This window comes from Gopherus evgoodei, chromosome 1, assembly GCF_007399415.2.
Source record: "Gopherus evgoodei ecotype Sinaloan lineage chromosome 1, rGopEvg1_v1.p, whole genome shotgun sequence".
NCBI lineage: Eukaryota > Metazoa > Chordata > Testudines > Testudinidae > Gopherus > Gopherus evgoodei.
In genome coordinates, this window is record NC_044322.1 from 272,623,921 (window position 1) to 272,651,888 (window position 27,968).

The 27,968-nt window shown below is 49.0% G+C and overlaps 1 protein-coding gene across 3 annotated transcripts; it reads left to right on the forward strand.

Moving 5' to 3' along the window:
* The first annotated feature begins 1,374 nt into the window (after nt 1-1,374).
* Nucleotides 1,375-27,638, forward strand: L3MBTL2 (L3MBTL histone methyl-lysine binding protein 2). Of its 3 annotated transcripts, none has more exons than XM_030547092.1 (17): nt 1,375-1,540; nt 5,818-6,097; nt 6,402-6,535; nt 6,906-7,029; nt 7,138-7,217; nt 12,375-12,492; nt 12,879-13,013; nt 14,788-14,876; nt 16,600-16,831; nt 17,872-17,948; nt 19,355-19,459; nt 21,973-22,120; nt 22,865-22,947; nt 23,649-23,883; nt 24,693-24,758; nt 25,810-25,932; nt 26,665-27,638. In XM_030547092.1, exons 1-17 carry the CDS (start codon nt 1,520-1,522, stop codon nt 26,772-26,774), a joined length of 2,160 nt encoding a protein of 719 aa, XP_030402952.1. In that variant the 5' UTR covers nt 1,375-1,519; the 3' UTR covers nt 26,775-27,638. The 3 variants fall into 3 exon arrangements, with proteins under 3 accessions (XP_030402952.1, XP_030402962.1, XP_030402942.1); XM_030547102.1 differs by having other exon boundaries at nt 1,376-1,540; nt 5,334-6,097; nt 17,869-17,948; XM_030547082.1 differs by having other exon boundaries at nt 1,376-1,540; nt 17,869-17,948.
* The last annotated feature ends 330 nt before the right edge of the window (nt 27,639-27,968 follow it).

Here is a 27,968-nt window from a genome sequence, read left to right on the forward strand (position 1 = left end):
AGACTATAATAAGAATTAATGCTGCACTTCCCAGTTATGCCCATCAAAGGGTTTGAAGGAGCAGCAGGGGACAGATGTGTAAAATGTGTCCAGAGCCTGTGGTGGGTGTGAGTGTTTTTTAAGTCTTTAGCTACTACAGTGGTGGTGGAGAGGCCCCCCTAAACACAAAGCAGCATATTTCAGCCAGAAACCCATGCACACTCAGAACCTGAAATAGCTCTGAGGTGCAAACTGATTATTCATTTCAGTGATGCTAATGCCAATGATCTCCTTCAATGTAAGACTGGTTAATTATTTTGCCATTTTATCAAATGAATGGCAAAGATGTGGATCATAAAAATTATCTAAATCTGTGTCCCAAACTGTGAGGGCAACTCCTGTTCCCCCAAAGAAGATTCAAATGAGGAGCTATTGCAGGGAGAGCTGTAAAAACTCAGGGTGTAGGACTTTCATAAGGAGGAGGGGAACAGCTAACCTTCCTGCAAAGTCTAAAGAGTCAGGACAGGAACTAAAGTGCTAATGATGGCTACCACTCTTCTCTGACCCAAAGTTATCCTAGTCACTGGCCATCTTCCTAGATTTTATGGCTGGCTGCACTCTCAAGTGAACTAGTGTGTGTAGTACCTAACTGCTGGACTGAACAAACAAAAACTAGGACCAAAAAAGGAAGTTGCACTGTAGTCCACCACAAAATGTTCAAAAATCATGACTCCCACTCATCCAAAATCAGGAGATTGGCTTTAAAAATCCTGAGATGATGTAAAATGATTTGGTGGTTTTCTAGTTCACCACCTGCTGTTTGAGTCTTTAGGGGGTGTGTGTGTGAGTCTGTGTGTGTCGGGGCGGGGGGGGGCACGTTGTGACACTTTCTCCACAGCCCCAAGGGCTAGAAACTTGCTGCTTTAAGAAGGAAGGCGGAACCCATCACCCAGGCGCTGGGGCATAAGGAAAACAAGAACTCGCACGAGGGCTGGCCCCAAGGGTGCCCCTCCCGGGTAGAGCCTGGCTCCTTGCGCCGGTAACACCGGGCAGGAGTCGCTGCGCGCGCTCCAACGCAGCAGCCATCCCAGCAGCACGTTCGCCCCGCCCCGCCTCTGGGAGTAGACGGAAAGTGGCTCGGCCTCAGGCACCTCCCCCCGCCCAGGACTGTAGCCAGAGTGACGCAGGCGGAAGGACGGAGCACGCCGGGAACCACCTGCCTCAAAGGCGGGGCTGTAACCCGCCCATATGGCCGCCTTCTGCCTGGCTACCTGCTGTTGCGAACTACAGCTCCCAGAATGCCTCGCGGCGGGATGGACCCGTTCCCGGCTGTTTCCGGTTGTTAAGCAATCTCTCCGGGGATTGGCCGGGAGGAAGGGGCCAATAGGCTTTTCCGGTACATAGGGGACGGTGAAGCTAACGCGCTCGTGACTGGCGTGTGACACCCTGCCGGGGGCGGGGCCTGGTCAGCGACTGAAGCATGTGCCTGGCGGCGGCGGCGGCGGCGGCCACCAGCTGTTAAGTGGGTCGGGCGGGAGCCATGGAGCAGGAGCGGGGCGAGGTAAGCGGCGGGGTCCCTGGGGGCCGGACACTGACCCTAGGCAGGGCAGAGAGATGCTGCAGCCTCCGATCCCTTTGCCTTCCCCGGCCCCCGCCAACGGACACAGGAGCTCTGGCCTCTCGCCGCGGGGCTCCGAGACCCTGCGCTGCAGCGCGGGGGGGGTCTCACCTGGCATTATAGCGGGTGAGACGCCGCCATCCAGAGCCCTGCTCCGCCCAGGGGAGTGGCTGGGAAGCCCTCTCCGTCCCAAGGGGACCCCAGCCAGCCCGCCGCAGCAGGGGGGCCGTACGGAGCAAACGGGATGGGATGTGGGCGGGCAGGGAAGGATCCTTCGCAAAGGGTCCCCTGATTTGTGTTCGTAAAAGGACCTGTTTTGTAACGGGCCCCCACCTGCCTGTGGATAGATAAGGCTCCTTCAGTCGAGGTAACGCAATAAGTGGTGCCAGGCTTTGGGCTGGGGTGTAGTCGCTGAACCCCTGGACTTCTTCGCTGCCGGCTTTTGGCTCTGGCCCGTGCCCAGGGCTGCGAACAATATCCCGTTTTCCTGCCACTGCCTCTGCGGGGAACTGTTCAGGTTCGATGGGTGCAGCTGGAAGCCCCCTGTTCTTTAATGGGAGCTTGTATCTGTTTACACGAGGACCGAGCTGTTTCACTGTGTCCCACTATGTGTCTGGCTGCTCTTGTTTTGAGGAGGGAGGAAGAGGGAAAGCAGTATGGAGTGCAGGGATTGGAGGCTGAAGGGTATCACTTGCCCTAAAAGTTTAAGCTACTGCATTAGCACCTGGGAGCAGTAAAGGACTGGTGACCTTGAAGTAACCAGTCAACCTCCAGTGCGACTACTGTATTGCTGATCCTTCCTTGCTATGTGCCTCTGGGACCTGATCTCTCTTTATACATCCACTGTGGTATTTCTGATCTCCTCTCCATCCTTCTGCCACCCCTCACCATGCACTACCTCCTAGAGGCTGATGCTTCGCTGCAGTTGCATGATCTCTTAGGAACAATTCATCCCCTAACTTCCTTCATCTCTATCCAAAGCCCAGTTCAAACCTCCTCTTACCCTATGTTCTTGCAGTCATCAGGGCCGGTTCTATGTTTTTAGCTGCCCCAAGCAACCTCCCGCCCACCCTTTTTTTTTTTTTTTTTTTTTGGCTTTTACTCATGTTTGCACAGTCCCTGATTTGTGTTGTTTTCTACTCTGCAGCAGTGGCTGGTGATGGCTCTTTAACCTCATTCCAAGAGCATCTCTTAGATCCAAAAGAAAGATGGGGCTTGTATTCGTTACTTGGTTTACTGGGGGCAATTTGTCTTATTAAAGGAGAATCTCTTTTGCATTTGCTCTTTGTTCAGCGCATGCCCCTCCAACTTCACTTCCCACCCAGACTGGAAGCGAGATCAGAGAGTTTCACTCCTTAAAGTCTAAAAACCATGAGTGTTTCTTTCCCCTGCTTCTCTCTCCTTTTGGTAAAAGGCTCACAGTGTCTTTCCCTTTCACCTTAATTGGAAGGAATGTCCCCCGCCCCCCTCCCGGTCCCTGCTTTCCCATCACCACCCTCCTTCCAGTGACCCACTCCTGTAGCGAATGCTTCACGTCTAGGGTCAGAAAATATCCTACAAATCAAAAGGGAAGTAGGGGGAGGGTTAGGGCAATAGGGTCTGGGGGTGCCACTCAGTCTGTCCCAGAGCCATGAAAAAACCTCCTAAATCTTTCTCTTTTCTCTTTCCCAACACTAATGGGGTTTGCATCCAAGCAGCTGTGAATTACGCTTAATTCTGGGGATGGTTTTTTGTTTGTTGTTTTACAGCCACTAGACAATAATCCGCACGAGTTACTGGATGTTCTTTTGCCAGCAGGGCTGCACTTAAAGGCGCTTGGGTTTGGGAACCCCCCTCCCTCTTTGCGGCTCTGATCTCTCTGTAGAAAGACTAAAGGAAAGCAGTGGCCGATCCTCAGCTGGTGTGAGTGGACATTGACTTCAGCTCTGACCATTCCCACCTTCTGAGGAGCTGCCCCCAAAGGTATTTCTCAGCTACACCTAGCAAGAGTGACACGGGTCCGGGACACTCTCTACCACCAGAGGCCCAGATCCTGCTCTCATGAGAGAGAAGTCAGCACAGATCCTTGTCGATCCCTGCATGACACTGTTGGATTGGGTTCCTGAGCATGACTGGCTGGTCGGGGGAGTCCCAACAGGTGTAAACAGCAGCCTGCCCAGGCCGAGACTGAGTTTTCTCTCCTGAGAGAGAGAGAGAGAGAAAAGGGGGCGGGGGAAGCTTGCCTCTCCTGGCAAAGTGCCCTTATGCCCTGTCCCTCTGACCATTCAGTATTTCTTTAGAGTCATGTTGTCTTTTGGTACTACTCTGTCAGATCAGGTGCCTTTGGCTAGGGCAGCCTGCTGCAGCCATACAGAATGATTGGAGAAATTAGGCTCCAGCGGTGCTGGTGGGGTGGAAATGGGGCTGGATACATCACCCTGACCCTCTGTGTACGCTGCCTATTTGTATGGACAGGTCTCCTAGGTTTCCCTAGGAGTTCCCTGTCTGGAATCTCTCCAACCAGACATACGAGTGTGAAATACCCTTAACTCTGTGTTAGCCTTGCCAAGTTCCAGGCCAGGTTCACTTAAAGGACAGGGTCGATGCATGTGGATCTAGCTGTCACGCTGAACATCACTCTGGAGATCCATAAACTAGCTCTTTGAGCTCTCTCGTCAGGTGCCTTATTGCGTTCTTACATTATAAGCCATTGTGGTTACGAGATATCCCAGTGAAGGGGCCCTGCAATGGCTGACACATCTGTTCTAGCCCCTATATGCTCTCCTCTTTGCAGATGTGCTGACCCCTTGCACACCCCTGAAATTCAGGATTGAGAGCTTCTGAGCTTGATGCAAACCGGTTAGCCTGGAAACAGTACCGATTTCTGTTTAAACCCTACATGGATTCAAGCCCAGAGAGGCAAACCTGATTGAAAACTGAGGTCTGCATTTGGAGAGGTTCTTGATTTCAGCTCCATTGGGATTTTGAGAGTGGCCCTGCAAACCCTTCCTGTCCTGAGTGATCCTTACCCCGCAAATCGTTCCACCGGAGCCAGTGGTGTAAGTCCCTTTAGTAAGGATGGCAAGATCTTAAGGAGAATTAAACGTTGCAGAAGTTTATCTGGTCGAGCCCCGGGCTCTGTTCCCAGCACCTGAGCTCCTTCTAGCTTTACATGCGCCCAGCTTCTCTTTTCTACCGGGCTCTTGTACAGTAAACCCTGTGAATCTCGCATAAGCACGCGGGCCAGTTCTCTTTTCCTTACAACACCTGAAAGCCTCAACTCCTAGGAGGAGGATGGCCAGAATGCCGCCCCTGGAAATGTGCCTCCTCAAGCACGTGCTTGTTTTGCTGGTGCCTAGAGTGGGTCCTGGCAGTCATCAACCTTTCATGTCTTGCCTTGTTCACTGTCCCTTTACTCTCTTGCTCCTCCTTACTAACAATCCCATAGTGCTGTAGCAGCTTCGAGTCTGGACGTAGTCATGAACAACTCATGATGAAATGAAATGTTACACTCTTTCATTCATACAGATCTGTCTGTTCAAGGTTTAATATGTGAAAATGAGACTTGTCCTGTTTCACTGCCACTGCATCTCCTGGGCCAAATTCAGCCCTGACATAAGGCAGTGCAGTTGTTCCTTAGGAATTGCACCTCCTTGTTTCAGCACTGAATTTGATCCCCGAGTCTCAAGCTTTATTGGGGAATGTTGGGGTGGCATGGAATTCAGTGACTGAAGCTGAAATGTTTCCTCTGGATTAGGCATGTCACGCTGCACAGAAATATCCAGTGCTGCCAGTGAACAGGTTCAACTACTGGGAAGAAGAATGGATGAAGGGACATGATGTCTACTCTTCCCCCTCCTCCCCAACTTTTTACTACCCTCTCTCCCTAATATGGCTGTAGGTCTCCTACATTCTCACTCCTGATAGCCCTCCTCCTCCTCCCCCCCTCCCCCAATTTCTGCACTTCTGTGACTGAGTTCTTCTCTGGGAATGCTGAGTATGATGGGTAAAACATTATAAGAGAACTCACTGAGCAGGTGGGAGTTCTCTTCCCCTCCACCCCCCCACACTCCCAAGTGAGTCGGACACTTGCTCTTGGGTCTGCTAGATAGAATCTTTAACAGCCACACCAGGTTTCCCCTCCCTAAGCCTCGTGGAACAGCCCTGCTGTGCTGAGGCCTGGCTTACTGCATAAGGGTATTTTGAAAATCTTGGGTCTGAAGAGTTGTCCTCTCCGCTAGTTGTCTCCCTTCTGCCACAAGACATCACCCTTGGAGTGGATGGAGGAGGAGGACGACGACGATGAGGAGGATGAAGATGACAACGACTTGGACTTGTTTGGGGGTTATGATAGCTTCCGGGGTTACAACAGCAGCATGGGCAGTGACAGCAGCTCCTGCCTGGATGAGTCTAGTGATAATGATGTGGCAGATCGTGAAGCTGGGGAGCTGCCCACCTCCCCTCTGCCACTACATCCGCCCACTACAGGCCGATTGATGGAGGACAGCGGCTCTGAGCCAGGTACCGTATGCTCTGCGTGCAACAAAGAGGCACAGTAGCTGATTAGAAACCGATATGTACCCATTTGAAAGCAGTACAATGCTTCAGGATATGTGTAATGGTTTAGCTTTAATACTCGTGCCCTGGGAGTGGAACTGCCCAGTGACTGTGTTCTGAGCTCTGTCAAGAGGCTCTCAGGGTTCTGCTGGGGCTAGTCAAATTAGTTACACTTCCCGGCACTGTAGCACTGCAAGGGTCAAGCCAAGGCCAGCAGAGTTAATGCTGTACCCTCAGCTCTCGTTCTGTGCATCTTCCTCTCCCCCAGCTGTGTGTGAAATGTGTGGGATCGTGGGCACAAGGGAAGCTTTCTTTTCCAAGACCAAACGCTTCTGCAGCGTCTCCTGCTCCAGGAGCTACTCCTCAAACTCCAAGAAAGCCAGCATCCTGGCAAGGCTGCAGGTGAGTGACACCCACCTAGTGGCCTCTGAAATCACAGTGGGAGTAGCACGTAGGGGGAAGTGTCAGCCACCTGCTGATAATCCTCCAGCAAGTGCGGTCTACTTATTGGTGCCTCTCTCCCTTCCTTGAGGGGCACTAGGGCATATTAAGGGTCCTGCTCTCTGCAGGGGTGGGAAAAGATGAGGAGGGCAGAACTGCACTGTATCCATGGTGTTTCTGGCTCTTCGTGGCCCAGTGAGTGTAGAAGAACATCATGACCTCTGAAATCCTTCAGCCAGAGATAGGGAGGTGAGTCTGCACCTTGCCTTCAGGAACACATTATTCCTGTGCCTCTGAATCCCAACCTCCTCTTCTTTTTATGCTTCCATAGGGCAAACCACCTACGAAGAAGGCTAAAGTCCTGCACAAGGCAGCATGGTCTGCCAAAATTGGGGCATTCCTCCATTCCCAGGGGACAGGGCAACTGGCAGATGGAACGCTGACAGGCCAAGATGGTAAGTGCAGGTTGGGGTGGAGAAGAAGGAGCTGTGCATTAGACCGGCTGTGCATCCTCTTCAGAACCAGTTCACCTTGACACTCTCTTCTCTTGTGTCTTCCTGCAGCCCTTGTCCTGGGCTTTGATTGGGGAAAGTACCTGGAGGACCATGATTACAAGGCTGCCCCTGTCAGCTGCTTCAAACACGTGAGTTCTCCTTATTTTCCGTGCCTTTCTGCCTGTGTGCAGTGTGTCATGTCACCTGGGCTTATTGGCTTTCACATGGTTTGGAAGCCACATGGTATAGAAGAGCTTGATATCAGACTCTGTCTCTGCCTCCTGAGAGGGAAGGAGTCTGAGCCTTACTGGTCATGCTGGAATCCTGTGAAGGGAAATGGGCAGGGATCTTGGTGTTATCTGAGATAGAAATGTCATTGAATGGCATCAGCCATTCACAGTTGTAACCAATTCCAGCCACTATAACTTGAAGCCTGTGGAGGTGGTAGTGGGGCATGGGAGGGAAGTGGGACTCTGTCCTCCCAAGTTGTGTTGGAGGGAACCCCAAACTCTTTAAAAATAGAAACTGTCTCTGTCTGTCTTCTTCTCCCCCCCTCCCCCATCCCCACTTGAGCTGTGGGTGGTTTTTCGTACAATGCCTTTAGTTTCTCTGGTATACTTTGTTCTTCTCACTCCATGGTCATGTCGTGGACTAGAGGAAATGGCTGTGCTATCTGCTATAATGTCCCCTAGCATACACGTAGCACACATCGCATCCAGACAACAGCACTACTGGCAGTGCACCAAGGCTGCAATCATATGGATTAGCTTGCTTTGAGCGAAGCTAACAGCCACTGGTTCTCTGCTATGCCAGTCTCCATCAAGACAGGGCCATTGTGGATGGAGCTTGCCTGTTGTCTTAGCCCTGCTGATGCCAGTGGTCTTCCCAATAATTATCCCCATCACGCTTATCATTGCCTGTAAGATCCACATTCTGCTGTGTAAGGCTGTAGTTGGCTGGAATCCATTTGCCCAGATAAGTAGCATCGCGCACACCATTACTATGGAGCTCTGTATTCTCACAGCGAGTAACATCATCCGCTTCTGAAACCCAGCTAATTCTATTGCCAGCATGTCTCAGAGGAGACCATCTTACAAGGTTGCTGCCACAGGCCGGAGGCTGATGTATGGTCTATGATGTCTGTCTGGGGAGAGGAAGAGGTCCCTGGCCAGCTCAGCCTGGTTTAGTGTATAACTTGGCAACTGAGTTCAGACTGGCCAAGGTGGACATCGCTTGGTGTGTCAGATGGTGCTTTGAGGAGGTGGAGGCAGGAAATATCTAGTATGAACGGTTCAGAACACCCTTCCACTCTGTCTGATTTGCTACTGACTAATGTGGAGGCAACATTCAGTGCTTTGTTGAGGGGACTCTAAGGAGAACTCTTAGAAGGACAGTAGATCCATGGCCTAGCAGGACAAAGAGCTGGGCTGGAGCAGCTGGTTGCATTGCCAGCTTCCCACCATGCCAGCTTTCAGGAATCCTGGCTCTGGAGAAGACAGCCAAGCTGAGTTGGCAGGACTAGGAATTGGGAGATATGGGGCCCTGTACAGCAGCAGGTATGCACCTTCTTACCGTTTTATGTACTGATTGGGGAAGTGGGGAGGTTGATTTCACAGAGGTGGGGGAAAGGGTCTTCTGGATGCTGTCATTAGTGTATGTAAAAGGGCAGTTATAACCTTGCATGAGGGTGGAAATACTCATATTTTTCCCCTTCCCTTATTCTATCAGTCTCCATCCACATGCCTCTGCAGCTCTTGCCAAATCCCTCATCAGCTCAGCGGTTTTGATTATTCTGTCACCTCCCAGGCTCTCTACTTGTTTGTGCTCCCTCCTTTTGGCTCATAGGCCACCGTTCACAGTCAAAGTGGAAATGCCTGCACAGCGCCTGGCTGAGCCACACTATGTGGCTGGACTAAACTTGGCAGATCCTTGAGGAGATTGCAATGTAAAAAGTCTTTAAAAACAAGAGACTTTTTTAATTGCAGGAAACTACTGCTGGGCACAATGGCCACAACATTCATGTGAGATTATATCTGTCTGCCCCATTTGCAGTGCAGGCTGTCTAACCAGATTGCTACCTCTATCTGCCTGCAGTTTCCCGTCAGTCTGCCTTCCTGTTAAACATGGAAAACACTCAGGCATATTTTATTGGCAAAGAAAATACAGCCTATAGGTGTAGGATACAGTAATTGCACTACCTATTCCCAACCTCTCTGTTGACATGCAGTAAAATCCTCTACATTTATCAGACACCAATTAGTCTTGGCCCTTGGCTTTTCCCACACCTGGAACATTTTATTTGGAAAATCTCTGAGCAGATCCTTCAATCTTGTCTTCAAGTATTAGGGCAATGATAATTTCCCTCCTCCTCCACAAAAGCTCTCACAAAGCTTCGTCTCCTCTCATCTGTGTGAACCACTACTCCAAACTTACCAGCTCTCTCCCCTTGCTCACTAAAATGGCTTCTTTCCCTTGACAGGAGCCCTGTAAAGAGATATTGTGGGCCAAAAAGGATCCTGCAAACTAAGGATGCTCACAGACATGTCCAGGATCCTTTTTGGCCCACAGTAAGGATGGCCCACAACATGTGCTGACAGACACACCCTGGTTGAGTTAAACTAGTGCAAGTCCCATGTGTGGACACTGCCAGTTCTAAAGTGATGTATCTGTAAGCCAGGGTAAAATGGATTTTAGGAATGTCCACACAGAATTGCACTGAATTAACGGGAAGGTGCGATTTAAGCAGATTCAACTTAAACTGGTACAATTTTGTGTGTAGGCCAGAGAGCCAAGCCACCTTTCCTAATTCAGTTAGGATCATTCCTCGCTCTTCTCCCTCTATCCTATTAAGTAGCATCTTTACCCACCCTTATTCCTAGAAGTGATGTGTGAATACCAGTGCTCTGTTCTTAACTTTGTTCTTGGACTAGAGATGGCATCTCGCAGAAAGGAACTAGAGCTTGAAACTGAAGTGAAATTCTTACTTTTGTCATATTGGTTGATATATTGGATGTGCTGTTGCTTTGGCTGTTAACTCTCCATTTCAGTGACCATTGCACCAGTATAGACCTCCTAGAGCAGGCTGGGAGGAAGCTGATCAGATCCACTGGAGTGAAAAGGTTCACAGACCTCGGGGACCAGAAGAAGAGCTGACAAGACGTGTGCCAGGGTTCTGAATTCATGTACAAGTTTGAGAAGATGGTTAAAATGAGGTTTCCTATGAGAGACAAGGGAAGGTTCTGCCAGGAGGGCAGGAAAATGAAGCAGAGCTCTTTCTGGAATGAGAAGTGCAAATGAAAGAGATGTTTCCCAAGAAAACACCAAATAAACTGGCTCAGGAGAAAATGGCTGCTGCGTTGATCCAACATTAGGCCTCCTGGCCAAGGCTACAGTGTAAATGTGACTCCAACAAATCACTCAGTGTGCTCTGTTGCACTGTGCTGTTATGTCTGACTCTTGCAGCTGGCCTATAGCCTTTGGGGTTCAATAAAAATATTCTTGGATAAAAGAGCCTCTGGCTGACTTAGACAGCCCCCTTCATCCTCTTTAATTGTAATACTGCACTGAATTATTCCTCTCTACAATTCCCTCCCCATACCACATGGCTCACCCAAGCGGGAGTTCTATAGATGCATACAAACAAGGATGTGCTCTCTCCAACGTTGCATAACATCTCTTAATTGCAGCTGTTGGCCCATCAGTACACACCCCCCATGCTTTCTGCCATAAACTTCCACATGGTACATGTGAAGGGCCTAAACCTGTCACCCTTACATTGTTTTCAGGGCAGATACTAGTCAATGGGGCTACTACCAGTGAAAGCTGCTAATCAAGGTGGCAGAGCTGAGCTCTAAGCTAAGGGGCTAATGACTATAGATCACTTCTGCCACTGAGGGAGAAACTGAACCCCAGTGCAGCGGAGTCCTAGTGCAAAAACTGAATTCTCACTATCCATTAGCACTTTGAAGGTGGACACACAGAGAGCTTCTATCTCGTACTTCACCATTTGCATGCAGTACTAATATTAATAACCGTTTCAAATACAGCAGTGTGCCTAGTCAGCTGCTTGTAGTAAATTCTGCATCTTGGCTACATTGTTCGTAGAAGTCATCTCCCTTGGCTTCACATATGTTAAGCAGTAAACAGATGGTATAATTGCTATGCTTGTCCCTGTGCTATCACTGCAGGTCAGTGGGTATCTCTGCCTTGCCCTCAGCCCCCCAAAAACTCATTCTACCATCATCCTGCTAAATATATAGCTGAAATGGTATCCTCTGGGTGGGTGTGACTAGGAAGTGGTTTTGTTAGCCATGGTAAAAATGGCTATGCACTGAGGATCACACTGGGGGTGGAGACACCCTTCATGTCAATATTTTTATTATGAGAATAATTCTCCCTTCCTCTGGTCCATTCTTAAACTCTAGAATTTTTCCATATTGTGGCATCGTGTGCTTTGGGTGGTCTTCCTACGTACATGTTCAGATACCTGCTATGCTGCTCCACTGGGGCTGGTGTCACCATGAGGCAGTGCTCCTCTGATGTATTTGTGGGAGAAGAAGGGCCACATGAGTTCTATTGATAGCTCCTAAACAGTTTGGAAATTGTAATACTTCAAGTCCTTCGGTGATTTCTTGCACACTAGGCACCTTGCTCACGTACCCCTACGACACTACTGCCATGCATTCAGCCCATGAAATAGCAACTATGATAGTAGCACCTACTGTGGTCTTCGTGACCTCAAACTGGTGTCCAGCTGCCAGGTGATTGTCTGGGATAGCCAGCTTCCATGGGGCAATTGCCCCCCTTTTTTTTTTTTTTTTTTTTTTTTTTCCCCTCATGGTGATTAACATTCTTGTCCTAATGGACTGGCACTGCAGGGTCACAGTTAGCTCACCAGAGGTATGGAAAACTCTTCTTTCTCATTCTGAAGTTATGCAGTCACTGCTGCTTGTCCCAGAGCCAGAGAACAACTTGGTGGTGTCAGTCTTGTTATGATCTGGGTGCTAAAGCCATCTTTGGATTTCAAAGTCAATACCCCATTGGGATGAACTGAACAGTTGAGAACTTATTGTTTCAGGCTGTGTGCAGACTTACAAACGAATTGTCTCATTATGCTGGGTTCATGTTGTCATAGGTCCCTTTACAGCCCTAATGGCTGGAAATAACTGTGATCTAAATGAAAGCATACATTTTGGAGCACAGCTCTGTGAGCAAGAGGCAGATTATGTCTGCAAAATATATGCAGCCTGGGTCATAATTACCATTCCCTTCTCTCCTCTCCCTTCATTTCTGCCCCAATCTTGCAGGTGCCGCTGTTTGAGCAGTGGGAGGATGTGATGAAAGGGATGAAAGTGGAGGTGTTGAATAGTGATGCTGTGCTCCCCAGTCGGGTATACTGGATCGCTTCTGTCGTCCAGATCGCAGGTAGGTCTCTGAGAGGCTTATCAGTAACTGAGAATGTTAAGAATGTTTAAAAGAGCTAAATCTATCTGGCCTGGCCGTATGACAACTTAACAGGACTATGGGAGCCATCCAGGGGTCTTTGAAAGGGGGAAATGCCAGGAGGGAGAAGAGTTGTTTAGGAGCAATAGATGGAACCTAAACAAAGGTAAATTGGCAGGACTCGTGGAAGGACTTTATGTTGCTGAGCTCCATTAAGCTGTGCTTGTCTTCCAAGGGAAGTAGTGGAAGTCCTGTCACTTGAAGCTAATTTTCATGTAGTGCAGGGAAATGTGTTGTAGGGAACAAAGTAACCAGAGCAGAGAAACAGTCAAGATTTAATGCATCTCTTCCCTCTTTGTCTCCTGCAGGATACAGGGCGCTGTTGCGTTACGAAGGCTTTGAGAATGACTCCAGCCATGACTTCTGGTGCAACCTGGGCACAGTGGACATTCACCCCATCGGCTGGTGTGCCATCAACAGCAAAATCCTGGTACCCCCACAGAGTGAGTGCCTGCCTGGTGCCATGCTGTGAGAGGAGGTGCCAGTGTTTAATTCCACATGCAGCAGTCTTGGTTTCTCTCCTAGTTCAGTCCTGCAGTGTCATGTTTGTAACGCTTGGGAATGCAGATCTGCTGCTGTCTTCTGTTATAAAGTGTCCATTTCTCTTGGTCCTCAGAAGGCAGCTCCTTGCATTACTCTCTCTGCAACTCCCTCTGATTGACTAGGAGTGGTGCTGGAGGGTGATAGGAAGAACTGTGTCTATCCATCCTCAACCAGAAAGCTCACTAGAGGTGCTGGTGAAAGAGCAGAATTCTGGCATGCTGGGGAGGAAGGGGAGTGGTTAAATGCTACTTACTTAGTTTTGAAATTGACACATCTTGATTTACACTTTTTACTCAGATGATTTCCATTTCCACAGCCTATTCCAACCTTCTCCCCTGGCCCCTATGACCTTGGAACAATTTACCAAGGCTCGCTGTGGATTCTCCATCGCTGATCATCTTTAAATCAAGACTGGATGTTTTTCTAAACTATCTCCTCTGGGAATTATTTTGGGGAAGTTCTATGGCCTGTGTTATACATGAGGTCAGACTACAGCAGAGGTTCTCAGACAGGGATATGTATACCCCTGAGGGTATGCAGAGGTCTTCCAGGGGGTACACCAGTTTATCTAGATATTTGCCTAGTTTTATAACAAGCTACATAAAAAGCACCAGCAAAGTCAGTACAAACTAAAATTTCATGCAGACAATGACTTGTTTATACTGCTCTATATACTATACACTGAAATGTAAGTACAAGATTTATATTCAAATTCATTTATTTTATAATTACATGGTAAAAATGAGAGAGTCAGTAATTTGTCAGTACTAGTGTGTGTCACACTCTTGTATTTTTATGTCTGATTTTTATAAGCAGGTTTTTAAGTGAGGTGAAACTTGGGATATGCAAGAAAAATCAGACTCCTGAAAAGGAGTGCTCTGGAAAGGATGAGAGCCACTGGACTAGAGGATCATAGGGTCCCTTTTTGTCTTTGGAATCTATGAATCTAAACAGCCTCATGTCCCAAATTGGGCCCTGGTCCGGCAATCATATCAGCATGGACAGACTCTTGCTCCCAAGAGGAGCCCCTTTGAAATTAGTGGGGCTCTGCTTGGATGCACAGGTTCATGTGTGTCAATCCAGTTGCAGGTTTGGGATCTTAGTTTGTAAGCTTTCCAAGGCACAGATCATGTCTTCTAGCTCAGTATCTCACCTCCAGCCAGCATTTGGGTTGAAGGGATTTCCTTTTATCCATTCTAAATTTTGGTGCCTTTTAATTTTCATCAAGTGCTCCCTGGTTCTTGTGTTAGGGGCTGATTGATCTCCTCTGTACCAGCCACTATTCTAAATAGCACTCTTCTGCCATTTTGTTCTATATTTATACACCTAGCACAATGGGATTCTGATCTGTACTGGGGCTCCTTGGTGCAAAGATAATAGGAAGAAGAAGAAGAACTAATTTTCTTCTGCTTTCTATGCCAAATGGTTGCAAAGCCCCTTGAGCTCATCGGAATCCTGATATTCTGCTGGTGCATAGCTGCAGTGTGGCTACGAATGTGTGTAAGTAAGTAAAAGACTAGTGATCATTGGTGTATATGAATGGGAAGAACATCTTGAATTTAGACCAGCAGTTCCTGGAAAGGAGGGAAGGGGTCAAATGCATTGTTAACTTTGTGCCCTCATGAAGGTGGAACAGGCAAGTAACATGAATTGTTGTTCTCTATTCCTGCACAGCCATCCACGCCAAGTACACAGACTGGAGGGGGTACCTCATGAAAGGGCTGGTGGGAGCAAGGACCATCCCTGTAGATTTCCACATCAAGGTAAAGCGGAAGGTTCTACCATCCATCCAGCTTACAGCCGAGGAGACAGCGCTGTCGGGGGAATCTCTCTCTCTTGATTCAAGCTCTGTTCACCTCTCCTGTTGCTCATTGGCACTGGGAGGGGGAACAAATATAGTGCAGGGTGCGGGAGGGCATTTTCCTTTCAGGGCTGCCTGACATACCTGGAAAGTAGGACAGAATGCTCCTTTGGCAGTGCGGGTTCCTTTGACCCAGTCAGCCTGTCTGCATCTCTGTCAGGACATGGACAGGGCTTAAAAGGATGTTCTTAAACAGTTGAGGCCGAAAATATTGGTGGGGGTTTTGTTTTCCTTTGTGCGCGCGCACAAACAAATCCTGCTTTTAAATGTGAATTGTTTTGTTTCAGTGAATGAGCTGTTTGTTTTTAATAGAAACCTTCTTCACTTTTGGAAGCACAACACCATGCTGGGGAATAAGAGGGAGACCAAACTGACTAGACTAGCGTCACTGGCTTTCCTGAAATACACAGTCAGTAGCACTGGATGTGAGAAGTCATTTAGATCTTGACAGTTTGGCAGATTTTTGATTTTTTTTTTATAATCTGAAGGGATGTTAGTAGATGCAACTCCAGTCAGAGTTGAGCGAGAAGGCAGGCTCCCCCTGCTGGCAAGTTTTGAAAAGTTTATTTCTAAATTTCTGATGGGGGAAAATAATCCCTTGAAATGGCAGGCAGAAAAAGAACTTGATGGGATTCACTTATCTGCAGGATCCAGGATAGTCAGGAACATTGAACTGGAGACACTGAACTAGAGTCTCCCATAGTTTCTGAGGTGATTGTGATTACAATGAAGCTGTTTGTTCGTGGGATAATCTGTCAGACCCACTGAGCCGTGGTGGAGACAAGCTCTGGGGAGAGTTGCCACTGACTAAGGGTAGAGTTGGTAGTGAAGTGCTAGAGAGAGAGAGACTGGAATGTTACCATGTCCAAAGCTTTTCCAGACAGAAATACTTTTTTCTCCTCATGCCCAAATCTGGAGAGAAACTTCTACAAGGCACATGTGGGGTTGCGCCCCATAGAGATGTTGCTAATGCGCGTTTTGCCACATGGCACTAGATCTCCCTGCTCTGAGACCCTGGGCTCTGATATGCCAAGGTGATAGGGACTTTACAAATGCCTTTGAAAGTTCTCAAGGATAGGTTTGATTGGGCCTGATCAAAATTTGGGAGTCCCCCAAAGGAAAAGTCAGGCTGATGTGGTGAGTCAGTATAAAATCCCTTAGTCTGTCTGTACGAGTGCTCCAGGATAGTGGTGGGGTTGGAGGGTGTTGCTGGAGATTCAGTCTTTCTAGGGAGTATGAAACAAAGGGCCTGATCCCACTCCCCTTAAAGTCAATTAAGAGACTCCAATAAGTTTCTGACCAGAAGTGGCTATAGAAGACCTTATGGCCACCTTCACTGGAAGTGAGATGTGAGCCTGGCCCAGTTTGAGTTGGAGGAGTTACATTCTGCCAAACTATAATTTTCACAGGGATTTCACTAGGACTGGTTATTCAGCCCTTCTTATCCTCAGTTGTGCAGCAGCATGGTCTCAGAATGGCTGCTGTGTCCCTCTCTCAAGGTGTCTCTTCCTCCCAGCTCTGACGTGCAGCCAAGTGATCAGCGTGCATGTGGAGAGGGTCATGTTGCGTAAAGCATTTGGGAATGAAGGACTCTGAGAGATCCTGTTTGTTTGTCGTCCCTGCAGATGGCAGAGAACATGAAGTACCCATTCCGTCAGGGCATGCGGGTGGAGGTAGTGGACAAGACCCATGTGTCTCGGACGCGCATGGCGGTAGTGGACACGGTGATTGGTGGCCGGCTGAGGCTCCTTTATGAGGACGGGGATAGCGATGATGACTTCTGGTGCCATATGTGGAGCACTCTGATCCACCCAGTGGGCTGGTCACGTAGGGTGGGTCACAACATGAAGAAGACAGGTACAAATCCATGTGGCCTTTCCCAGGACTCTCCCAGCCTGCCGTCTATTGGTTGGTCCCAGAGAGACACTGACACAAGATTAGAGTTTACCCTAGTCCTGGGTTTTCATGGAATGGTTCTGATTCTGACAAGGCCATCTCATGTCCTGCAAGCTGGGCCAGTTGTGATAAAATCACATCACCTGCTTCTAGCCATAGCAGACCAGTGGTTCTGCCTGCCCATATAACCTACCCTCTAGTATCCGTTATGAGATGTTGCAGAGGCCAAACAACCCAGTGTAATGCACCTGGCCAAATACGTTCTGCTGCATGTCACCAGTACAAGTGTAATTTCTTCTTCGATTCCCCAAGAGACAGTCAGTTTCTCCCCCTGAAGTGTGATATGCTGTACCTTTATGTTAGCCTGCATAGTTACAGATGTTATTAAAGGCTATACGGTTACTGAGCTTTATGTGACAAAGCTTGCTGGCCCCTATAAGAGCAGGTGACGTTAAGTCACCTCTTTCTGGGGCTTGGCCTTTTAAGGAGAGGCATTTGTGGGCAATATAGTTCCCCGGGGGAGTCCAGAGACCAAGAGGCATCATATGCCCTTGGATTACTCTTCCCATCAGTTCCTAGAATTCTTCTCATTATTATTAAGAGGCAGCCTAGCAGCACCCACTCCTAAAGGGGCCAGCATGCTTTGTTATGCTTTAAAAAAGAAATCCAGGTTCAGCGTAGGTGTCCTTCCCTTTCTCCTGCTGACCCCCCAGAGCACATCTCTGCCTGGTTATCATATATTATGTCTAGAAGTTCATATCAGTGATAGTAGATTTATCCTTTGAGTTCAAGGGACTCTTTATTTCCATAATACAAAGGGAGATCCATTTTCCCTTTGTAATTTTGAACATCCCCTTCCAGCTCCCTCTGACTAGCTGGTGCTTTCCGGTTTCTTATCACTGCTGACCTCTGATCAGATGATGCCTTAGCAGGGCTCCCCCTCTGTCACAGGAGAGCTCTCATTTCTGCTTCTCTTTCTTGTTTCCCTCTCCTGGCAGAGGAAAAGCGCAGTGACATGGCAAACCATCCTACCTTCCGGAAGATCTACTGTGACGCCGTCCCCTACCTCTTCAAGAAGGTAAGAGAGCTCAGCTCTCGCACCCTGAGACTGCCATGGCAAGGAGGGCTGTTAGAAAAGGAGCAGGAGGGCCCAGAGGCGGGTTGAGTAAATGAGCTGCTTTATTGAAGTACTTGTTCCCCTGGACCCAGTTGTCGAATACGCCCTGAATTAGTCGCATCACGCTCCTTTTGTCTAAGTTACCTACATTCACTACAATGCCCCTTATTGAGTAATATGAATGCCCATATAGTGAATATTAATAGCTATATACTGAATATAATTATCACTGCCCCTGTTTACAGCATTAAGCATATTCTACAGACATCTTTACTTTGAAGATACAGTTTTTTGTTTTTGTTTTTTGCAGTAATTGCAGCCACAAATTCCCTTAATCGGCTGTTCTCAGGGAAGGGAGGAAGGGGCCATGACCCCGAGCTCATTTATGTAGCTGGGAAAGGAAGGGAAGGGGAGAGAACACTGCTTTACACAGAGAGTAGCCCTTAAATCTCCACATTCCGTATGCAGCTGCAATGCTTATCTTCCTTAACAAGCAGAAGGGAAGGGAGAAGGGTAGCACTTTATCTATCAAGTGCAGAAATGGTGCCTGCCTGTGCCTCTATGCCCTAATACCATGTCAGCACACCAGCGGTTTCTCTCTACCTAAGCCTTACATATCCCAACAAAGGGATGGGAGGAAGCGTTGCCAGGAGATGGTGGGACCCATCCTGCACTTCCGCACTGCTCTTTGGACTCTAACCCATGTAGATGCTGAGCTCTCTTCTCCCTCCCAACAGCAGAGCAGTGTCTGGCCCACAGAACTCAGCATGGTGGGCTTGTTCAGGTCTGGAATGAGGGGGTTCACTTGCCCTGAGGCTTTGCTTGCTGTTGGGTTGTGGGGGCTTGGAGCTGGAATTGGGGGTGTTTGAGGATGGGGTGGGGACATGGTCAGGAGCAGGAGAGGAGGTTTGCTCATTCAAGGTCAGGATGGAAGGACTCGAGGATGCAGGCAGGACTACAGGCTCGAGTGAGGAGTAGCTGAGAGGCTTGGTTGAGGAGGGGGCTTGGGAAGGTCTGAGGGAGGTCAGGTCAGAGGCTTGTGTGCTGCTGGAAGGAAGGGCTTGCTCTGAGGCCTGGAGGCTTGTTGGCTCTGGGTTGGGGATGGCATTAGGGTAGCTGGCTCTTTGATATATGGGTGTTTCTTTTTGTTCCATTGGGCTTAGTTTGTCTCTGTTTTTTAATCAAATTAGCACCACCCTGCCCCCCAATCATGTTTCAGTCATTTAGTTTTCTGCTTCAGGGCGACCTTTCCTTCCCCTTCTTCCACCCTGCTGTGCCCCTCTGGGTCTTTGAATCCCCTTTGCATTCAGAGACGAGCCATGATCCTGACGGTGACTCCCAGTTTCTTTTCCTCGCGGTCTGTTTAGGTGCGGGCTGTTTACGCTGAGGGTGGCTGGTTCGAGGAAGGCATGAAATTGGAAGCTATTGACCCCCTGAATCTGGGCAACATCTGTGTGGCTACTGTGTGCAAGGTAACCTGGGCTGAGAGGGGACAGAGCCTACAGCATTGCTTAGTGACACCCAGTCGAAGCCTGTGACATCTGAGCCTCTGCTCTGCATCCTTAGAGGTTAGGATGAGGTAGGGGGCCTGTCTGGGGCTTGTGAGAGAGGAGTCAGGGCTCCTGTTTTGGGAGAGTTCTGAGGGAGTGAGGCAGTGTGATGATGCGGTTCTGGCGGGACCTAACTGAGTGTGCCAATTCAGGACCAATTGCTTAAAACAGGGCAGTTACAGCCCAAGGCTGGTGTTTCTCCACCTCGAAGGCAGACCAAACCGCCAGACAAAGAGGACTTTGGTTTCACCCCACTGGCTAACCACAAGTCACACAAGCAATTCCCTTAGACGCTCCAGTCTCCCAGTATCACCACCAGTGCCACTCGTCCTGGGGATGAATGATTATGAAAACCAACACCTGTATAAAAGAAAATGGTTCTCTCAATCCCAAAGAATCAAGCCCCAGACCCAGGTCAATATACAAATCAGATCTTACCCACAAATCACGCTGTTGCCAATCCTTTAGAATCTAAAATCTAAAGGTTTATTCATAAAAGGAAAAAGATAGAGATGAGAGCTAGAATTGGTTAAATGAAATCATTTACATACAGTAATGGCAAAGTTCTTAGTTTAGGCTTGTAGCAGTGATGGAGTAAACTGCAGGTTCAAATCAAGTCTCTGGAGTACATCCCCCGGTGGGATGGGTCATCAGTCCTTTGTTCAGAGCTTCAGTTCATAGCAAAGTCCCTCCAGAGGTCAGAAGCAGGATTGAAGACAAGATGGAGATGAGGCATCAGCCTTTTCCAGGCTTTTCCAGGTGTAAGAACCTTTTTCTCCTTACTGGGAAAATTACAGCAAAATGGAGTCTGGAATCACATGGGCAAGTCGCTGCATACTTCGCTGAGTTACAAGACTGCCTTCTCTCAATGGGTCAGTTGTGTAGCTGATGGTCCTTAATGGGCCATCCAGCAGGCTAGGCAAAGCTAACACCAACTTGTCTGGGATGTTTCCCAGAAGCACAAATTTGAAATACAGACAGTATAGAGCCAATCCTCATAACTTCAGCTACAAAATGATACATATAGACATAGACAGCATAATCATAACCAGCAACCCATAATCTGGTTTTGGACACCTTATATGACCCCCTTTACGTAAGATTTGGTGCCACTACAGGACCTTGGTTGCAACCATGTTCTATATGGTCCCAGATTATATCAATAACGTCACAGGCAGCAGGGAAGGAGGTTGGGTTGGGGCACTTGTTCAGGGGCCAGCAGGCTGCCGGCAGCTTCAGTGGTGGGGGTACTCAAGGCTGGGGTCAGTTTACAGATAAGTATATATTGCCTGAGGACAAGTGTACTTGCCTGCAGCTGGTTTGAGTTCCTTGCCAGTGCAGCACATATGCTATGCACTTCTCCCACATCCTCTGCCCCTGGATAATCGGAAGAGAGGATCTGCTTTCCCAGAAGACCTCAGCAGCTCCTGGAGGGTGTCAGCGCAGCATACAGAGCGTGGCTTTGAGGAATAAAGGGATGCAGGGAGTGTTAGGGGGAAGGGCTGTGTGTGTTCCTACATTCTGCATGGCCTGGCTTCCCAGTCTTGCATTCTCTCCCATCACTTCCTGCTCTCTGTGGAGCGCCTTGCATCACTTAGCAGGGCAATGGGCGATACAATCCCGGGGAGCCTTTTCCTTCTCTAAACTCTAGTCCACTTCACATAACTTGAGAGGCAGCGTCACTGGGGGCTTTCAGTTCTCTTCCAGAAAATCATCTCCACACACTATCCAGAAGGGAGGGACTTGAAGCAGAAGGTTGACTAGAGATTTCTGGACAAATAAAGAGCCCTCCTGTAATGTTCCCCTGAAGCCATGTGTGGCGCTGGCCATTTTGAGGTATTGGAACTGAGAGAATGAATAGGCGACTTTGTTAGCTCCCGCATCACGTACGCCGGCTATATTTTATAGGCTAAGCAGGGTCAGGCCTGGTTGGTGATTGGATGGGGACTCCCATGGCACAGCGGGGAGTGGTGGTGGTGAGTCAGTGGGTTGTGCTGTTCCCTCTTGAGTCAGCAGTGAACCAGTGACCCATCACTGCCTTGGAGGCTCTGTGCTGCTGGAGGAGGCACTGTCCTTTGAGATGGAAAACGGAGCTCCTGACCATTTAAGTTTTATGGCACTTTTCACAAGAGTGGTGATATCAGCCCTGTGTGCCTGTCAAATTCCATTCCAGGTCACTAGGTCCTGTTGACTAAAACTCCTGCTACAGTTTCAGCTGGAGAAGCTACCGCTCCCCCATCTGTGATACAACATTTCAGTGTATTGCTGTGCATTGTTTAGCACCTACCATCCTCCGCCCCAGAGGTTGCTGCATTTCATTAGTCGGGGCATGATCCTCCAATAGACAAACCACAGAGGTCTTGGGGATCTTTCAGGATGAAAGGCTTTAGAGCAAGCTGAGCTACTCTTCTCATGCCCTCCCCTTGTGTTGTCAGGTCCTGCTGGATGGTTATCTCATGATCGGCATTGATGGGGCAGCATCTGCAGATGGCTCTGATTGGTTCTGTTACCATGCGTCCTCACATGCCATCTTCCCTGTCAACTTCTGCCAGAAGAACAACATTGACCTGACCCCTCCAAAAGGTGAGACTCTGAAACCTCCCACCCCCACCCCGAACTCTAAGGTCACTGGGCTACACCTCTCCTTAGGGCACATGATGACTTAAATGTGGCTTGAACTGACCAAAATTATGGGGCCCAGGCCTGCTTGCTTGCTGCTTTTTTTTTTTTTTTTTTTTTTTTTTTTTTTTTGGAAGAGTCAGGGTTGGTGAGGTTGCAACAGCTGATCCATTCGAACTGGCCTTACTCTCACGTCTTGCTCCAAAGAATGTTTAGTATTTGATGGCTCCTAATCTGAAATAAAATCGAAATCTGGTCTGAATTTGCCTTCTCTGTCACTGCCAGCGGATTCTAGACCCCTCCTCGGGTTGTCTGATCCAGAAAATGAGGGTGGTCTCCTGCTTTCAACACTGCCCTTGACATTCCTGGTGGTGAAAGAGAGATGATGCCTAGTAATGTGTTTGAAGTCCATTTCCTCCTGCATATGGTGATTGACAGGGGCTGTTTAATTTCAGCTGAGTCCCTGTTGGATACGTTTGTCCACATCTCAAAGCTATTGCATTGCTTGATGCTGTTCGCAATCTGTGCTTAGCAAGGGAGTCCCGGACTGCTGTGCATTGGCAGAACGGTGCAGTTCCTCTTATCCTTTGAGCTGCATCCTGGAAGTGTCAGGGGGATAGTTGTACAGCCTTGTGAGCTGCTGCTCCTTCCTTGCACTCTCTGTCTTTCTGCTGGCTCTTATGCCCTGTGACCTTTCTACTTTTGCAGGGTATGATGCAAAGAATTTCAATTGGACAAGTTACCTGGAAAAGACCAAATCAAAAGCTGTGCCAGTGCGGCTCTTCAACATGGTGAGCTGGGATGGGGGCAAGGCAGACACACCAGCTTGGACCCAGCATACTGGGAGGAGCAAACATGGGAGTTTCTGAGCTGGGCTGTTCTGGGAGGTTTCACTCCCATCAGTGGATGTGTCCTGAGTTGTTCCCCATAGGCTCAACAAGTAAGGCATTTGGTGGCTGGTGATGACAGCGGGTGCTGTCTTGCTCTGAATTTCATAATGGAATGAGCTTTTGATTAGGGCGACTTGCGTTTCTTTAAAGCCCACATGGATCTCCAAGCTCATCACAGATTGTCCATACAGGGATCAGTCTCTTCACTGAAATACAGCCCTCTCTGGATGGGGAGGCAGGAATCGTTCCACACCAGCATGATGGTGTCATGGGATAATGCCACACTTGTCTCACTTCCTCGGTCCCCATGACTATGCTGGCTCATGGGGCTCAGACGGACGTCCTTCGAACCCTGCAAAACTGTACTCCCTGGTTTAGCATCTGGCCTCTCTGTGGTCAGGCTGAGCTTCTCTGGGGATTGGGCCTGTTTGTATGAGGGTAGTTGAAGTCCCTCGTAGGTATCGTGGTATGGACTTTGTTGAGAGAAACCAAAGAGGCATCACTGTGTTTTGTGAGCTACAGGCATAATCACACTGGTATATTTGCATTAGGACTTGGGATTGGCCTGGATGTGACCTGGGTTGGGTTTTCCCTCTTCCCAGGACTGCCCAAACCATGGCTTCAAGGCTGGCATGAAGCTGGAAGCAGTGGATTTGATGGAGCCCCGACTTATCTGCGTAGCCACCGTAAAGCGTGTGGTCCACCGCCTCCTCAGCATCCACTTTGATGGCTGGGACAGCGAGTATGACCAGTGGGTGGACTGTGAGTCACCAGATATCTATGCTGTAGGCTGGTGTGAGCTGACGGGCTACCAGCTGCAGCCACCAGTGGCCCCAGGTTGGTGAACACGGATTGCTTCTTCTGCCCTGTTGGTGGTGACCCTGAATTTGGTGGCAGGTTTCTGACCCACTGCTTTGCACATCCTCTTCTGTGACTTGTGGGGAAGAGAAACTGTCTCCCTAGTCCCACATGGACTCCATACATCCTACCTCCCATCCCCAGCCTGGCTCACTCACTGACCAGAGGAACCAGATCAGCATGGTGAAGAGAGAAGACAGACAGTTTGAGGTGGATTTTAGTCTCCTTTGTTTTCCATCCCATCAACCAATGCGGGATTGCTCCTGCTGAAATGGGGCATCACATGAGCACTTCCATGCCCCCCTCTAGCTGTACTCTCCCTCTTTCCTTCGAGTACAGCCTTACCCCACCCAACCTTGCAGCAGGTGCAGCTCTGCCCCCATCCCTTTCCCAGGCCCTGTGATGTCCTGATGCCCTCAGTCTCTAGGATAAGGGTGAACCTCACACGAGTGTCACTCCTCTCTTCAAATAGCAAGGGCTGCCACTGCTACGCTTCATATCCCTTCCTTCCATCCCAGAATCACTAGCCTCATCCCTGCACTACCCCATCTTCCCTGGTGTAGCACTGTGTCCTCAGCTATGCCCAGCCTGTCCTGCTCACCTCACATCCATGCGCCTAGCAGCACCACTATAGCCAGCTATTCCCTCTGCCTTTGTGGGAGGCTGGCTCAGGGAGAGGGAGTGTGCTGGTGGATTGGGCTGGTCTTGTGTCTGCTTTATAACATGGCATCCCAGTTATCTGCTGCTGATGGAGCCCAGCTTTCATTTCCCTCTTGTCTTGATGACAGAGCCCACGTCGCCAGTGAAAGTCAAGGAGGTGCCGAAGAAAAAGAAGAAACCCTATGGAAAGAAAAGTGAGTGACAGTTTGATTAGCTCTTCCTCCACAGCGCCCTCCTTTTCCTCCATTTGCTGGAAACTGTTAAAAGAACCCTCTTGGGTGTGACTCTCCGTAGGCAGGAGAAAAGGGCCCTTTCTGACTCTGGATACACTTAGCCCAGTGTGTGTTTATAGCTTCATTATTCTTCTTCGCACCTTGTCATGCTGCTCTTGCTGAGGAGAGACCTGGGCACTGTGTGCGGGGAGGATGCTAAGCTGTGTCTGTTGGCTCTAAACTAGGACAGCCTGCCTCTGAGAACGCTTCCAGGTGACTGACACATTCATCGGCAACATGCAGCTTCCCTGTTCGTGGATATGACGGGGAGCTCGGTCTGGGTAGCTGGAATCAGTCCATGATGTGAGCCTCCTAACAATTAGTTAGGAGATGAGGATGGTTATGGTGATGGACAAGAAGCTAATGGGCTAAGACCATGTTGTTGGTGTGTGTGTGTGAGAGAGAGAGCACCTAAAATCAACAACTCCGCGGTGCTAGGTGCTGTACAAAAATAGTAAATGACATTTCCTGTCTCACAGAGCTTATAGTCTAAAAGGCCATAATGCCCTAACTAACAAAATTACACAGACACCAAATACAGGGTCACCCTGCCAGTTTTTCAGGATCTAGGCCTTGAGCATTAAGGAAAGCACTTAACAGAGCTCATTGGGCCTGCTTAGGTGCTTAAGTGCTTTGCTTAACCAGAGCCTTAATGTGTAAGAACTTGCAGTTCGATACTTAGGATGATGGGAAGAGTGGTTATTATAGCCATCTTCCACTGCCTCTCTTCAGAGTGTGTTTATGTGGAGTGTGGAGAGTTAACCCCTGCAGAGGCTCCCCACCACTTCAGAGCAAGCAGTGACTTGGGAGTGTCTCTGATTGGGAAAAATATGACCATCCAGCCAATCAGAATGTGTTTTGCTGGTCAAGTGTGTTTAGCCCCGCCCTGTGACACCTCTGCCCCGGGAAGGTTGAACACGTGTTTAGCAAAAAGGACGGATTTCCACAACACTCTTTATTCTTCTTTGTTAAGGGAAAAAGATGTCTGCCAAAACCCGGTCCCTCAAGCAGGCAGCCAAGAAACCAGCTGGCCCAAAAGCAAAGCGCGAAGCAAAAGCTGCAAGCAAGGCCTTACCGGAGCCAGCACCTGATGAGAGTAAGGAAAGGGAGTCACTCCAGCCTGCAGCCCCTACCCTACATGCTGGGTGCCATTAGCAATCCTGTGGCCTGCTCCCCTTCCTAGCAGACATGGCAGGGGGTCCCTAGGGCCTGGGCTGCAGAGACAGCACAGCCAAGACTTAACTGTCTCTTCCACAGAAAAGGTTCTGGGGGTTTGCATAACTCCATGGCAATGAAAGCCAAGTTAGCACAGCCTCAGCATACACAGAGTAGCCTCTAAACCGAGGAACTGACTACTGCATAATGCTGAGAGTATTTGAGACACGCCTCGTTGCTGGGTCCCTCATCGGCCTCAGCAGGACCCAGTGGGGGTGCGTTCTGACTGTGTGAGAGAGTGAGAATCTCTCCCCAGAGAAAGGTCCCAGAATGACACAGCTGCTTCTGGAGGCTGACTTGCCCTTTTTAGTCCCAGAACAGGTACAGCACCCATAGCATAGGCTTCCCCTGCCCTGGAGGGATGAGATGGGAGATCACTCTGTGTTCTGCTCCCTTCTTGGTCTCTGCTGAGGCTGCCAGTAAGAGGGGCCAATTGGACTGGTATTTGTATGTGACATGGGCACCTGCTTTCTGGGAAATGGGACTGATGGGACCCCCAAAGCTTTTGTCACTGTGTCCATGTGAACAAAGTTGGCCCCATGGAGCTGTTGGCACCAACTGCTAATGAAGATTTCTGGGTGGACTGATTTATCCTCTTTCCATCTCTCAATAGTTATCACTGTGCAAGTGAAAGAGGAAACTATCGACCCGTCAGCAGTGGAATTTGGAGCCCCAGAGCTTCCCATTCTGATAAGCAGCATAAAGCAGGAGGTAGAGGACTAATCCCTGATCCCTCGAGTGGGATCTCCTGGCCCTGAGCAAGGATGTGCACTGCACTCTGGGGAAGCCCCGAGTAGAGCTGTGCAGGACACAAGGAGGGGCGTCGTTCCTTTGGTCTGGGCACTCCCAAAATGTGTCAGAACTCCCTTTTATCATTGCAAAAGGACAATCCGCAGTGCCTGCAAGCTCCATTTTGGGGTGGTTATTTTTTTAATCCCCAGGTCACAGCTTCCAGAAAAGGCACCAACCTCTGAAAGCAATACAGCTCATACTTAGCTGAAGGGCTGGAGTCTGAGGGTGGATTTCTGAGTCTGGGAAATCCTATTAGCCCACAGACATGACTTTCTGAGCTCTCTGGGAAGCTGCTGCTGCTGCATTGTGGAGAATGCTAGCATTTCAGGCTGGTGTCTGGAGCCTGCAACCTGTGATCTGAGAAGCATCGAAGTTGCAGAATCACAACCATGGTGTGCAGTCTCAGGGGGAGCAAGTAAGTCAGGAACATGACAGCAGTCGCTAGGGGAACAACCATGATGTGCTGCTCATCCCTTTCTCTCTCATCCTCTCTGTGACATGGACATGGAATCAGAGGGCTCTAGAGAGCAGCTGGGAAATGGAGGAGATAGAAAACAAGTTACAGGAGGGACTCTCTCTTGGTTTTACTCATACATTAATTTTTTCACCTGCTGTGAGATGAGCTAAATCTTATCCAGCCAGAAGAAGACAGTAGGGTATTGATGTTGGCTTTCCCCACTTCAAGACACACAATACTGCTGGATGATTATTATTATATTTCTACAATGCCAGAGTAAATTCCACCAATCAAATGTGCCATAATGATCTGTAAATAAAATGTAATAGAAAGTCAAAGACTTGCCTATTGGTTTCGGGAACAGCAAAATGCCTGCTCTGATCAAGAGGTGAGAGGGGAAGTCAGAACATGAAAGCAATAAGGAGGGTATGGGTGTGGTGGTTGTATCATAGCCCTCATGTACCCACCTCTGCTTGTTTGTAAGATCTGCAAAGAGCAAGTGCCAGCTGCTAGCAACATGGCACAGCAGGGGAGGCTCCTTATCAGCTGGTCTGGTAGAATTACTTTCTAGGACTCTGCAAGAGTCCCCAAGTCAAGTCCTCAATCATGGTGACATGAAGGATATGCATGTACACCCAGCAAATGGAGCCACCAGCTAGGATGGAGTG